The 15,306-nt window shown below is 41.9% G+C and overlaps 1 protein-coding gene across 1 annotated transcript in view; it reads left to right on the plus strand.

Annotated features, from left to right (window-relative positions):
- The window catches only part of coro7 (coronin 7), a 66,554-nt gene that overhangs the window by 4,545 nt on the left and 46,703 nt on the right, over window positions 1–15,306 (plus strand). Inside the window, exons 6-7 of the mRNA XM_028986033.1 lie at window positions 2,419–2,495; window positions 5,716–5,766. Coding sequence (XP_028841866.1) covers window positions 2,419–2,495; window positions 5,716–5,766 — 128 coding nt within the window. The remainder of the gene's footprint in view (window positions 1–2,418; window positions 2,496–5,715; window positions 5,767–15,306) is intronic.

Below are 15,306 nucleotides of genomic sequence, written 5' to 3' on the forward strand. Positions count from 1 at the left end.
TAATCTACTTACTAATTACTCAGCAAGGCTTTAAATAAACATGTTTTTGGCAAAAACATATTTTTAAGTATTATTATAAAATGCTTGGTCTGCCTTTTTATATTCTTAACTTCTAAACTTGCCCTGGCCCACAAAACACAATTGTCTTAGATTTAATTTGAATGAATAAATTCAAAGAAATGCATTGAGGTGTAAAAGTAGTACTATGAATGTAATATTATAATAATTCCCATAAATATGTTTTGTAAGAATATTTTCTGCTATACTTATTTGTATTTTAATATATGTATGTCTAATAAAGGTATTTTCTTAAACAATGCATCGACCCAACAGCGTTAGGACAGTCAGGTCCTACGGATGGATGGGCAGTAGAATCGGGGTTACGCCACATGCCACATGCCACATGCCATTAACTGGATCAGCACATAAATACAAAATTCTGCCATCACAAATTAAACAAACACGAACACAAGTTGACCCCTCACTGACATCCTGACCTAGAGGAGTGTTATTGTACCACAAATTATTCTGCCGTTTATTCGTGGTTCATGTTCATCTGTTTTTGCTGTGTAACCTTCTGCACTTGTGTCATTTGTCTTTACAGCATCTCTCTGTTCTATTTGTCTGTGTGTTTACTGGTGTGTGTGCATATGTATAGGAACATGCAATACACGTGTGTGTTTCTTGTGAATGTGATAAGGCTCAGTTGTTTGTGTGTGTGTGTGTGTGTGTGTGTGTGTGTGTATGGAAAAGTCATTGAAATCATATTGAGATGTGAACCTATAAGGAAGTACATAGTTCTGTGTGAGAAATGTTTTTTACGTTTAAAACTAGAGCAGTTTGTAGTATCTTTGCCGGTTTTACGTAGTGAACCCTGTCACGTGGTGCTACATGCGCTGCTTCCATATTCCAGCATCTCCGTAGCTGCGTGTCACCTAAAGTCATGTAAATAACAGCTGATGATCTGCAGCCGAACCTGATGGGGTCCATTTTACTCGGGTTGCGCAAACTTGGAGAAAGAAACACCCTCGTTTAAGTATGGGTGTAGTAGCCTAGTGGGTAACACACTCGCCTATGAACCAGAAGACCCAGGTTCAAATCCCACTTATTACCATCGTGTCCCTGAGCAAGACACTTAACCCTAAGTTGCTACAGGGGGGGGACTGTCCCTGTAACTACTGATTGTAAGTCGCTCTGGATATCGGCGTCTGATAAATGCTATAAATGTAAATGTAATGATGAAATGTAATAAGTAAAATTTTCAGGGCTGTCAGGTTTAGTTTAACAATTTGCCTCAGTGTAATTGTAAAGTCATGGAAACTCTTTAGTGAAAATGTGTAAGAACCCTGCTCTTTATTTTGAGTCTATGTGGGTGTGTGATTGTGATTTGCTTCATTTCGGTGTGCTCATGCAGAATGCATTCTACCGTGCGTGCGTGCGTGTGTGTGTGTGTTTGGTGTGTTTCTCTTTCTGGTTGTTTTCTAGGTGTGTGATCTGCCTGCTGCTGCAGCAGCAGGTAAATCAGATTGGGGCTCTGATGCTCTCAGACACATAATGGTCTCCGGTCACCACTGCCCCGCCCATCCGCGCACGCCCATTCGCACACCCCATCACACTCAGCACCCGTGTGCTGCTGCAGAAAGTGTGTTTGTGTGTCTGTCTCTATGTCCCTTGTGTGTTTAACGTGTCTGTGTTGCCATGTCTCATTGCGTGCTGCTAAAGTCACAGCAGCTAAATACAAACACAAACACACACACGTGCACACACACTCTGCTGCTGACGCTGTATTCATCATTCATAATGTTTTGTGTCTGGTAGGCATGTGCTGATAATCCAACATATGACAATTGCTTGACATACTTCAGATTATTCAGATATTTAATATTTTGCTGTCTCATTTCAACCTTGCTGTAGACATGGCCTTTAAATTGCTTGAAAATTCAGGAACAGCTGGAATGTGACATTATTCCAACTTTATTTAAAGTATTAACATTAGGATGCACAGGGTGTGATTAGTTAGTCCGAGTTGTCTTCGTTTTAACTGATCTCTGGTCAGTGATCAGTCTCACCATTGGACTTATTATGGTTGTGATAATAAGAAGTCTTAGAAGAAGAGCCGCTGGTCCTTGTTCGGTGTTAGACATACTCAGTACCTTTGCACTATAAGTAATTCATCCAAAAACAGGACCTCAGAAGAGCTTTATTTAGTATTTTGATTCATTATTAATGATGTATGATTTTCATTACATTTATTGTTAAATCCTGAAATATTGGAACATGCTTGCATTGCCCTCCATTGTTCTGTGACCACCACTTCTTTTCTTTTTTTTTCTTCTTTCTTTCGCTATTTAGGTTGCTTTGTTAAGTTATTCCTGTAATTTCTGTCTTTTAATGTGTCCAATGTGTGTGTGTGTGCAGTTTTGGAGCAGCACACTGAACAACTGCAGAGTCTCTCTTGGAAACAAGACGGCTCCCAGCTGGCTTCCACCTCCAAGGTAAAGTAAAGTAAAGTGTAGTGATTGTCACATGTGATACACAGCAGCACAGCACACGGTGCACACGGTGAAATTTGTCCTCTGCATTTAACCCATCACCCTGAGTGAGCAGTGGGCAGCCATGACAGGCGCCCGGGGAGCAGTGTGTGGGGACGGTGCTTTGCTCAGTGGCACCTCAGTGACACCTTGGCAGATCGGGATTTTAACCGGCAACCTTCTGATTACGGGGGTGCTTCCTTAACCGCTAGGCCATCACTGCCCTGGTGAGAGTGGTGTCCGCCCTGAAAGCACGCCCCTACAACGTTTTTATTCTGTTTCTGTTTAAAGCTGACTGTGCATTGAGAAAAAAAAATGTTGTAACCATTTTTTTGTCAGAAGTTTGTACACATGCACACAAATGTTAAAAAAACACTAAAGCTGAATTCCCATCAGTTTTCCGCTGCCGCTGTTGCAGGGTTCTGCCAGCAGGCGTCACTGTTGCACCTCTGCGTTTTATTACGGATTCCCAGTGCAGGTTCTCAGTGCAGGGCCTTCGCTCTGTTTATGAACCTCGTTGATTAAAACACACACAATTACCCTGAAATCCTGACAGACTTACAGGAGCACTTATACACACACACACACACACACAAACAAAGTCCTTCCTGCAAGCTGTTACATTTTGCTGATTTTTTCATAAGCACCCTGATGAACGTGCAGGAGGAGCTCTAATGCAGCCAACTTTGCCAAACCGACAGAAAGTGCAACAGGCTTCTCAGAGGGGTGTTTGACTTTTGACCCCATGCCCTGTCCATGCAGATTTGACTTAGCAGTCAAGCCCTCCCCCAGCAGCGCCAGAGTTATGGTGCTTGAGCCCCCTGAGGCCCTGGCAGACCTGTTGAACGGCTGATTTAAGGGGGCTGAGCCCTTCTTAGCCCCCTTCTGTAGAGGAAACAGGGGCATAATAACAGAGCTGAGGCATTTCACTGGGTCGTTTATTTGGTCCGTGTGTGTGTGTGTGTGTGTGTGTGTGTGTGTGTGCGTGCGCGTACTTGCATTAGTGTGCATTTATGCTGTGCGATGTATGATTGAAGCCGAAGTTTTTGACTTGTGTTTTGAAATAGGAGACGTGTGCTGGCCTCCTGTGGCGGGCGCTTTACTGTGGTTTTCTCACTTCACCCACACACACGTGCAGTCCACACACACGCGCACGCCAACACACTCACACATACGCACTCATATATTACGACTTTTATTGCGACTAATTGACATAGTTAAAGATGAAAACACATTTTTGGAGAACACATGTGCAAGTTCAAAAACGCCTGCAGCACTTTTAGGAACATGGGTTACCTGGTTAAAATTTTGGAGGAGCTCCCATATAAACCCACCCCTTTCAGTTTTAATGTAAAAGTAACATTTGAACCGGCATGGAAAGAGGCCCGAAGGTAAACGACTCGAGGCAAATGGCCGCCTTCATTTGAAATCGTAATGCTCGTACTAGACCCGTCTGTGAAGCATCAGTGTCGGGGGAAAAAAACATCCTCCGATTCCGTGCATGAATCAACACGTCCATGATGTCAGATCAAATTTCCAGATGTATTTACGGGTGCTGAAACGTGACAAGTAACGGAATATTTACAGTATACACAACGTTTTGCAGACCAGAACTCTTTATATATATATATACACACACACACACACACACACAGAAAATTATTTAAGAAATTATATAGGAACGTCGGCTTTGGTTTGGAAGATTTAGCCAGGATGGGCGTACCAGAACTCATGTTTATGCGTGTGGTTGGTATCATTGGAAAGCTGATGTTCATTTGAAAGAGAAAATGGCAAGGATGGCCACAGTATCAGCAGACGGACTTTGCCGAACATGCTTCGTTTCTGCTATCGCACAAGGTGTCAGGTGAAGATTGAACAGGGTACATAGAACCTTAACCGTGGCACGATCTCACATCGTGACGTTCACCTGAGACGTGATGTTTAAACGCTGTTTTGAGGTTATGCCAGGCCTTTACTGTAGTTTACCAGATATGGCAGGGCACTATTTTACAGGTTTAGTGAAAATAATATTTTAAAATAGAATTTGTGAATGAATCGCACCATGAACTGTGTTTTTAACCACCCGTGTGTGTGTGTGTGTTGGTGTGTGTGGGTGCTTTTGTTTGACAGTCAACTCATTAAAAGCGCTCTGAGGCGTTCAGAATTCCTCAGCGTCTCTGGTTGAACAGCTGTTTCACCGGCAAACAGCCGGGCCGCGAATGAGATGATTGGAGTCAGAATCCATCACCATGGCACATTCATCTGCCGTCCTCTTTTTCTCCCTCTAGCGCCCCCAAATTTGAACCAGCCCCCCTTAATTCTGCACAGCCTTGAAAATTTTGTCCAATTTTGCTGTGGGGAAAAAAAATGCAAAAAACGTTGAGCAGCAAATCATCAAAAAAGCATCAGTTGCCAAAATTCGAAATGTTATGTGTTACTTTGCCCATCAGAATCCCAATTTTAACACACACAAATGCATGGCGAGACACACTACTGCTGTTACAAGCTTCAGGTGCGACTGAAATTCAGACACACACACACACACACACACACGTGAGAGGAGAGAAGTGTTTTCATGTTGGGAGGTTGTGTGTGATTATCATGTGTGATTATCATTGTCTGTTCTTGATGAGGCATGTGTGAGGGTATGTGTGTGTGTGTGGTCTTTTAGAGATCTGCATTGTGTTAGGGCTTTTAGAGCGCCTGTGTGTGTGTGTGTGTGTGTGTGTGTGTGTGTGTTTGTGCAAATTATTTTTTGCATATGAGCCTGATCCTGGTGTGGGGTGTGTGTGTGTGTGTGTGTGTGTGTGTTGCATTGATTGACAGCTGCCCAGGAAACGCCGGTCACAGCCTTCTCCAATTAGGTCTAATTTCTCCTCAGTGACGGCCTGCGTGCCCCCTGATTGGTTGATTGGATACATGTGTGTCCCCCAGCCCGGTTTAGGTTTTGCCCTTTAACCCCTTCCTCACTGGCAGACTTCCATTTCACCCAAAAACTGTGCAAGCTATAACTGCTAGTAGAAAATATGCATAATAGAGTCACATGAGGTAATATTTCACAAAACTGCAATGCAGTCACTCATTTTTGCATTTGCAGGTCCCATGACATTCAGAAATATGTCTGGACGGCAGAGGCTTTGTGGCACTTCATTCAGTTTCACCTCTTGCTCTTTCTCTCCGCCAGGACAAGATGCTGCGGATCTACGACCCGAGGGCTCAGCTGATGGCCGTGCAGGTAGAGCTGCAGCTTCTTCTCTGCTCCTTCTGTCCCTCTTTCCGCAACCTCCTGTAACTGGGCACCCAAACTCATGGGATCTTGACCGTCTGGATGAGTGTGCCAGATAAATGAAGAAATGAGTCACCGTAGCAACTAACCTATGAAATCAGGACTGTTTGTGTGTGTATGTGTGTGTCTCTGGGGAAGCCCTGTGTGTGTTTTATAGGATGAAGTATTTGCTTTTCCCCTCAGATGTCATTCTCCAACTCTGTGGATGAGAGTGGTGCAACACACACACACACACACACACACACACACACACACACACACACACACACTCTCTCTGATTTATTCCTCACTTGATTTGTTTAGTTTTTTTTTTTCCCAGCGTGCAGTTTGCTTTAGGAACCATGGTGACCGTGGGAAAAGTGCACAAGATGATCTGAACCAAACGTACTTTATTGAAGGGTTGAAATTGGAGGTGAAACCTTTGGCAAGCAGGGTGCAGTTGTGGGTCAAGTCAGGGGGGGTACTCAGGAGAGGTTGCCATGTTGGGCCAAATATTTCCAAACATTTTATTCAGTTGTCCGCATTAAACAAAATATTTCTGTCTGTGTACAGAGAGCCTACAAATACACACATACATGCTAGTGTGTAAAAAGTGTGTATGCACACACATCTGTCTACCATCAGCTCCTGAATGAATCTCATTTAAGGTGTGAAGCCCTAACGCAAACACGCCCTCACCACCAGACTATTTACCACGCAGCTGTATTCAACCAAAAAGTCCTTTGGTCATTTTAGTCTCCATGGCTACCACACAGTTACACACACACACACACACACACACACACACACACACACCTCATTAACAAAATGCACTCTTCTGCAGGCCTCATCTGTCTCCAGGTTGGGCAATGACCCTGTCCAGACCTGGCCACATCTGTCTTGCATGAGTGAGGACGTGTTCAGGTCATGTTTGGAGCGCTGCGTAAGCTCAAGTGCAGAAACGAAACAAGCGAGAAAAAAAAAAAAGGACTAGTTTTGTTTATTTTTCCACTACTACTGTTTCTGGCATGCGGACAGACTTTAATGTCAGGTTCAGAATGATGCAATTCAGCCAAATGACACTGTGACAGGTGAAAAATGTTGATCATCTCATTGCAATTGCCTCTTGTAGTGGTGGGATGTATTAAACATCAGGAGAACATTTAGTCCTTGGATTTTTATGTGTTGGAAGCGCAAGAAATGGACATACGTAAGGACTTGAGCAAATTTGACAAGTGCTCAGCCACACTGGGAAAAAAAGGATGGTTTTAGGAATGCAACAATGACTTCAAGGTGTTGACTTGGCCAGTGGGATGTGCTGGAAAACAAGATGCATTAAGGAACCACCTCAGCACAGCTTCATAAGGCTAGTGGAGTCCATGCCTTGTTTGATTTGGCAGCAAAAGTTGGACCTTCTCACTATTGGCTGGTTAAATGAATGTTAAAGCGGTTAAAGGTTTAGAGAGCAGAACCTGGGTCGGTCCAAAGCAGGTGGGGTTTCAGGGATGCTGCTGCAGACCAGTGATGGACAAACCCACCCATCCTGCTGCTGAGCCAGCGAGAGGTTGAGGCCACAGTTCTCCAGGGTTCTCAAGCTCTTTTGATGACGAGACGTTTTGCCGATTCTTTCGCTGCAGAAAGGTCAACAGGTTACTATATATGAGATTCTAAACAGGCTCTGAGAGACTTTGAGGTTCATGAGAGTGGAAGGTTGTTTTAAAGGTGGCCATTGTCCATTGGCAAGCAAACCTAATGAATCTTCTTCTCTTGGTCTTTAGTTTTGGAGAGAAATGCAGAGACTGGATGTCTCTCAACAGAATAATGCAAAAGAACCTGCTTTGTTTTCAAGAAAGAAAAAAAAAAAATCAACTTTTGGCAAAAACGTTTGATTCAAAGCAGATCTCAGCCTCAATAAGAATGTGCAGAAAACTGCCGTCCACAAGCCTCATCCAAAAAAAAAACTGGAGCAGCACACCTACAGGAATGGGCCAAAAGCAGCTCCCAGAATCCAGAGCCATTAATGTAACAATTCCAGAATACTTCTGAAAATTACCATGGCAACAGTCCCCTTGAATACCACTTTCATAATGCACATTAAGCACATTTGTAATGCGTTATGTGCATTATTTTATATACATTATTCATGTAATGGGGGGGATGAGAGGGTATAGAGGGTATATTACATTTCTAGTATTATGAAGTTGAACTTTATTGTCAATTCAGTTACATACATGTTAGACAGTACATACATACATACATACATATATACAGTATACATATGTGTTAAACAACGTTTCTCCGGGAACTTTTTTTTGCTACATAAAGTGCAAATAGGGGACACAGGCAGTGCAAGAGTAACATATATATACATATATATACACTTTACATATTGCATGCATTTTAATGATTTAATGCATTACATACAATAATATTATATACATAATGCATATTATTGTACATAAAGTGTATGAATAACAAACACAAAATACACATGTGTTATGTTCTTATGATGCCTTATAAATAGGGTTTTCATTGTGAGTGTAATATAAATGTACACTCACTTTCGGAGGCCTGATTCGTCTCGGTTTCATCCCTCACCTCAGTAAAATGTGAAATTTCAGCGTGGCCTCCTCAGATCTGCTGCATGAGTGCTTTTTGTGGATATTTGTGGCCTGTGGGGTATTTCCAGAGCAGACGTTTTTCGGGCCACTTTTCTTCTTGGACTGAAAGAGTAGAAAAGTCCAAATCTGTAATCTGAGTGTATTATTGCATGTGTGTGTGTGTGTGTGTTTAGGTAACTGGCAGGATGTGTGTTTTTCTAAGGCTTATTTTTCCTGAAGGAACGTGCCGTTCTGATTCGACTCTGCTGACGTTTAAGTTCGTTTGCTTCCCTGACATTAGTCTGTGGAGAGTGGGTGTATTTAGGTAGATGGCATGCCGTATGTGCAAGTGTGTGTGTGTCAGTGCTTTCCTTTGTTTCTCTCTTAGACCCTTTATCGATTCATAACCCGCTGGTGTAATCGGTGTATGTGTGTGTGTGTGTGTGTGTGTGTGTTTTAGAACCAGAAATCATTAGTGCTGAGGAGGTGCAAATCGTGTGTGTGTGTGTTTTAGAACCAGAAATCATTAGTGCTGAGGAGCTGCAAATCGTGTGTGTGTGTGTGTGTGTATGTCCAAGTGCTTTAGTGTGTTTTAAATTACAGTGCTGGAAATTCTGCTCATAGTTTTGGTGGATGTGAAGCAGCAGGCTGGTTTGTGGTGTCTGGCAGTGGATGCAGCGAACACACACACACTTATTCTTATGCACCCAGCTGAGTTTCACCTTAATGAAAGCAAATGGTTCTATCAAAGTTGATCTGCAGAGGGTGTTAAGTTCCTTCACCCAAGGTTCCAATAAATAGGTAGTTAAATGGCCGCATGCCATGTAACTTTTTCTGGCTTTTTTGACGTTTTTGAAGATGGTTCTGGGTTGTTGTATCTCTAAATCAGCTGTACTTTCTACTCACCCATCGAACCAGGACTTTCTGGCATCATTGTGCAGCAAGGATATCAAAGCAGCATGCAACAAATTGAGAATTGTTCTGTTTTACAGTTTAATAAAAGAAACTGGTGTTCTGATGGGGGGAAAAAATTGGGTTTTGAGCCATTTAGGTCACACTTGCCTTCAACAGACCACGGTGGAAAAATTGGTGGAAAAATATCCCACCATTCTGAGGAAAAGGAAGAGCTCTACTTTTTTAGGAAAGTTTGTTTTACATCAGATTAGAATGATTTAATTTCAACTTTAATTTCAACTAAGCGATCTTTCAGTGAATTATTCTCAAAAGATGGACAGGTAATAAGTGATGTTTATGTTGGACAGGGGTCACCATCCCTGGTTCTGAAGGACTTCTGACACCATTCAGTCACACACTCACACCTATGGACAATTTAGAGTCACCAGGCCATACCTTTGGGCAGCGGGAGGAAACCCTTGCCATCGTCCTTTAATATTAGAATACAGTTGGTTGCAGTTCTGTCAGGTGAGTGTTCACTTGTCACTCCACTTGTCAGAAATTTAGCAGGGGGTGCTGCAGGTACGTTGTCTTTGACGCCACAGGGATGGTGACCAGTGTGACGTTTCCTCCGCTGGAGGTCATTCCTTCATTCTCGTGTGGGGTGGTAGTATCTTAGTGGGTAACACACTCGCCCAGGTTCAACTTTGTCTAATTGTTCAAGCTCAACTTCAACTTACTACCATTGTGTCCCTGAGAAAGACACTTAACCCTGAGTGTCTCCAGGCAGGACTTGATAAGAACACCTGATAAATGCCGTAAATGGTTTCTAGATTCCTCTGCATAATTGTATTGTAATCCAGCACTATGGGACAGGAATGAGGGACACACACACACCCACATTTATAATTTGTCTAAAACTAACCCTGCACATAACCTTAAATCTTTGGCTCATTTAATCTGATTATTAATTAATTTCAGGTTTTTATTTCTATTTGAGGAAATTTGGTCTTTACTAAGAAATAAGTACAGAAACACACACAGGCGTTTTAAACTGAACTTTTATAATCTCTAATTTACACAGTGACCCTACTTCTAATGTATAGTGTGTTTTGTGTGTATGTGTGTGTATGTCTAACCTTTTAAAATGTGTCTCACACTCACACACACACACACATTATGCCGTCTTTGTGGAAAGAATTTTCCAGAACACTTGAAGTGAGATTGAAAAGGGCCTTTTAAGGGTCCTACTGTAACCCAAAGTCTGTTAAAATCATTCAAATCATTCTGTCTGTGTGTGTGTGTGTGTGTGTGTGTGTTTGAAAGGGGATCGAAGGGGAGTGTGTGACTTAGAGGTGAAGAGAAAGGTTTATTTGACTGAAGGATATAGAAATATTGAGACGGGGGTGCAGGGTTTGGCGGGGTAAGTTTAAATTGTGAAGTGTCCAGAGTGATGAGTGACAGCTCTCAAGCATACTGTATTAACAATTCAATATTTTTTTTACTTATTTTGGAACCAATTTTAAAATGTGAGATGTCCAGCAACGTGTGTAAGGCTCTCACACACCCTTCCTAATTCTGGCCAATTTAACCACCCTCTTGTCAAAACATCACACACCCAAAGTATCTTAAGCAGTGTTGCCAGACACTGCCAAAATTAAATACTTTGCCTAATTTAATTTGAATTGGCTTTATCTTTATCAATGCCTCTTCTCAATATTTTTTCCCATCAAAATATCAACTTATCAATGTTCCCAGTCTAACCACACTGAGCTCAAGGTCCTGTCTCCTTGCTTCCTGCATTTTATCTGCTTGTAATTCCACAGTCAGCAGACATCACATTCCTAATCTCTTATAGTCACCTCATGTCCACATTTACCTGCAAACCAAATATGCAGACAGATTATCGCATGTTTATTCTAAAATTCTGAACTGTTGAATCTGATGTTCGCGAACTTCCCCAACACGCTATGTCATATAATTTATGAAATGAATTATGAGTATGTCATGAAAGTATCCCTCATAGAGCACACCTGAATAGCACTGCAGTAGTGTGTGTGTGTGTGTGTGTGTGTGTGTGTGTGTGTGAAAGAGACAGATTTAATGTATAGTAGGTCATTACTGTTATAAGTTTTACCCAGTTCCCATACTGTCACTGAACACACACACACACAATGTTGTTCCTAAAGGAGCATTTTTTAATGGGTATAAATCAAAGAAGTGTCAACAGATGTAACCACAGAGATCATAGTTCAGACTCGCATACAAGCACACACACACACACACACACACACACACACACACTTACTCACACTTCTGAACCAAAACATACCTATCCACCTAATCACGGCACATGCAGTCATCAACAAACACTACCTGGAGTCACACACTGATAACCTCAGGTGTGTGTGTGTGTGTGTGTGTGAGTGATGGTCTCTGTGAATTAGTGATGTGAACAATTGAGAATTCACTGTTTTGAAATGTGTTATTCGTTAGTTATGCCTTAATAGAAGCAGGATGCTACATACACAACGAAAGACAGACAAAGACAGACTGTGCCAGTGCAGACAGTAGACAGTACAGACGGACAATATACACATTATACACAATAAAACCCAGTATATCTGGTAGACACTAGACATAAAGTATGGACAACAATGACTGTTTACAAGTAAGCCTTATTGAAGCATTTTTATTTTTTCTGTTTGTATGTGACAGACTGACAGATTTAAAGTACAGTACATCATTTCTGTTATAGGCCTTAACTGATATAGATTTATTGAGGGTGGGTGTGGGTTATATGTGTTGTGTTTGTGTTGTCAGTGAGTTCAAATTTTAATACATATTTTATAGAACTATTACTTTGTGTGTGTGTGTGTGTGTGTAAGAGAGAAGACATCTGTTTGTTAAATTAACTCTATCTGTGTTTTATAATGTGGCTGAGTAAAAGCCAGCTGTAACGTTTCTAATTAAGACACACACACACACACACACACACACTCCACAGATGACATGAGCTGCTGATGTTCGCATGAATTAATATTTATCATGACTTCTCATCACGAGCCACTAGGATGTCTTACAACAATTCACTCGATAATTTTCTAATCAGTGCTCGAGACTAGCTTCCGGTGATTACAAAAGCAAATTATGAGGTGTGGGACAAAACTTTGACCATGAAAAATGACGTAAAAAATGTATAAATGACTCGTAACCCATGGTCATGTTGGCCAGCATCCATCGGCACAATAATGTAATTATCTGTAATTACATATTAGCCGTGCTAATATGCCCTGCTAATATGTAAATGAACGTGATTCATTTTAAATATGTAACACGTTCCAATAAAATGCTGCTGCAAGCGCCACAAAGCAGCGGACCCACAACTCAGTTAAGCAGCTTGTGACACACAACCCCATTCAAACTGAATGGGAAGCGTGTCCACTGTCGCCTTCAGCGCGTACGGGCGAGCGTCCCATGCCATACTCGTTCCCACTCTTGTCTCTGTAATCATTTCAAATATTATAGCAAGCATTAGTCGTAAGAATCAACCACCCCTTGACAGCCTATACTAATAAGTAAATACAACTAGGATAAAAAGATATTAAACGAGCCACACAAGCAGGGTTGGAGAAAAAGTAAAACACAAAAGGGCCTGTTTGTTGTAATGTGTTTAAAACAGAAGACATGTCCTTTGCTGAGCAATGGGTCTCAACCAGAAGATTGTCTGACTGATTTGGTGTTCTTTGTAAATTGGTTTCCCCACACCTATGGTTTTGAATTTGGGCCCTGATTGTAAAATTTGTCTGTACTGAGCCGCCGTTCCTTTGAAACACGCGCAGAGTTCCCCGGGTTCAGAAGCGAGCGGCTGCTTTTTCGGCTGAAATTCAAAACCGGCCGAACTCCTCCATGCTGATGAGAGGCTGCGGTGATTATAGGCTCTACGTACATTTTTAAACGGATTCTCCAAAACAGCATAAACCTTGTCATAGTGGAGGGAGGAGTCAAACTGAGCACTTCCATTTATATATGATGAGCACACCTCCGAAAATCAGAGTGACATCATGTGCAGAGCTCAGGGGTATTGTCACATTTATTTAAGATTGTTGATTTTAGCAGTCATTCCATTTCATAGTCAGAAATATAGCTTTGGAAAACCGCAAGGATGCGAGATATAATATCTTTTTGTGCCTGTAATCGTCTAGACACAGAGAAGCCTTCACAGCTTACAGCTCAAGTTCATCCGTTTTTTTTACTCTGCAAGGCCAGACGTTCAGTCTCACCCTTGTATTAAAATGTAAATCCTTAAACAATATGTGTGTTTTTGTCAGAATTTTATTTCAAGAAATATAGAAAAAAAATGTGACAGGTTGTTGAAGTCTAATGTAACAATGCAGATCGCAAGTTAAACTCAATGGATATGAATGTATAGGTGCAAATAAAAAAAAATAAAAAATTCTGATTCTACCACAGCAGATTCGATTCATTATCGGGTGCATTTTTTGGAAGTAGCTTGCAAAAGTGAAGGTCAATGCATTAAACACACCCCTGATGTCTTGCTTAGCAGCCAATAGTTTTTAATTCGCATGTATTCTTGTTCCAAACTTTTTTTTTGGGGGGGGGGAAGCATCATATTGGGGACCAACCTTCTGGCCTGTAATGTATATAATGACGACAAGTGCATCAGCTCTTATTCCAATCTACAAAATCAGGGTAAAGCAAAAGGTGGTTCCTAGTTTAAATATCTGGAGTTGATTTTCTAATTGATTAGCCTAATAGGCTGTGGGCAGACATCCCCATCGGTGATGGTTTTTACACACAGTGTGTGACTATAGGTTCTGGATCGCTGCTGTTCATTTCAGGAAGGTGACCATATGCCTTTGGCAAGGTGTGTGCCGGTCATCTCACCCTTATTCAAGTCATACATGCGTTTCGTGGGGGGAGAACTCATATACCTCAAAATGACATCGCCATCTCTTGTGTGTGTGTGTGTGTGTGTGTGTGTGTGTGTGTGTGTGTGTGTGTGTGTGTGTGTAGACCGCAGACTATTTCTGAAAGTGCCACGTAAGTGAGGTTGGAAAAACCAGGAGACTGATCACAAACACAGCCCCCTCTGTGCTGACACACACACCACAGACACACAGACACACACATTGTCTGGTGTGTGTAAGTGCAAGTAGTTTTTTTCTCACTGTAATATAGTGTGTGATGTACATGCATGTAATTAACAAGCATCTTAATGTCCATGTGTGTTTTGTGTGTGTCTCCGTTCCTGCACTTATAAGTGTGTGTGTGTGTGTGTGTGTGTGTGTGTGTGTGTGTGTGTGTGTGTCTGTCTGTGTGTATATATGCATGCATTCATGGACATTGGTCAGGCATAATGAAGGGGAAGAACCTTCAGGAAATAAAATCAGAGTCTCTGGCCAGACAAATGCCAGGCCTGAAAACCAACACCGGTGAGAACAGCAAGCGTGTGCACACACACACACACACACACACACACACACACTGAAGTCTACACTTGCCTAAATACAACACATGAGGAGACAGACGGCAGGACACACATATATTTGCATCTGTGGCTTTCCGAATGCGTGGAGTGTGTACATACCAGACGTCTTTAAGACACAAGTCTCGGGGTTCAAATTGGAGTCAAGACCAAGACAAGTCATATGTCATATGATAGGTTCCACCATTTTATTCCATAATATCTAAATAATGATACCCTGGTGAAATGACCTGGCCAAGTAAACAGCAACATTATTAATTATCATACCACGATCTGGGTAAGCACTCAGTTCTGATTGGCTGGTTTAGGGTGCATTACATTTTACATTTACAGCATTTATCAGATGCCCTTATCCAGAGCGACTTACAATCAGTAGTTACAGGGACAGTCTCCCTGGAGCAACTTAGGGTTAAGTGTCTTGCTCAGGGACACAATGGTAGTAAGTGGGATTCGAACCCGGGTCTTCTGGTTCATAGGCGAGTGTGTTACCCACTAGGCTACTACCAC

Source organism: Denticeps clupeoides, chromosome 7 (assembly GCF_900700375.1).
Source record: "Denticeps clupeoides chromosome 7, fDenClu1.1, whole genome shotgun sequence".
NCBI classification, from domain to species: Eukaryota; Metazoa; Chordata; class Actinopteri; order Clupeiformes; family Denticipitidae; genus Denticeps; species Denticeps clupeoides.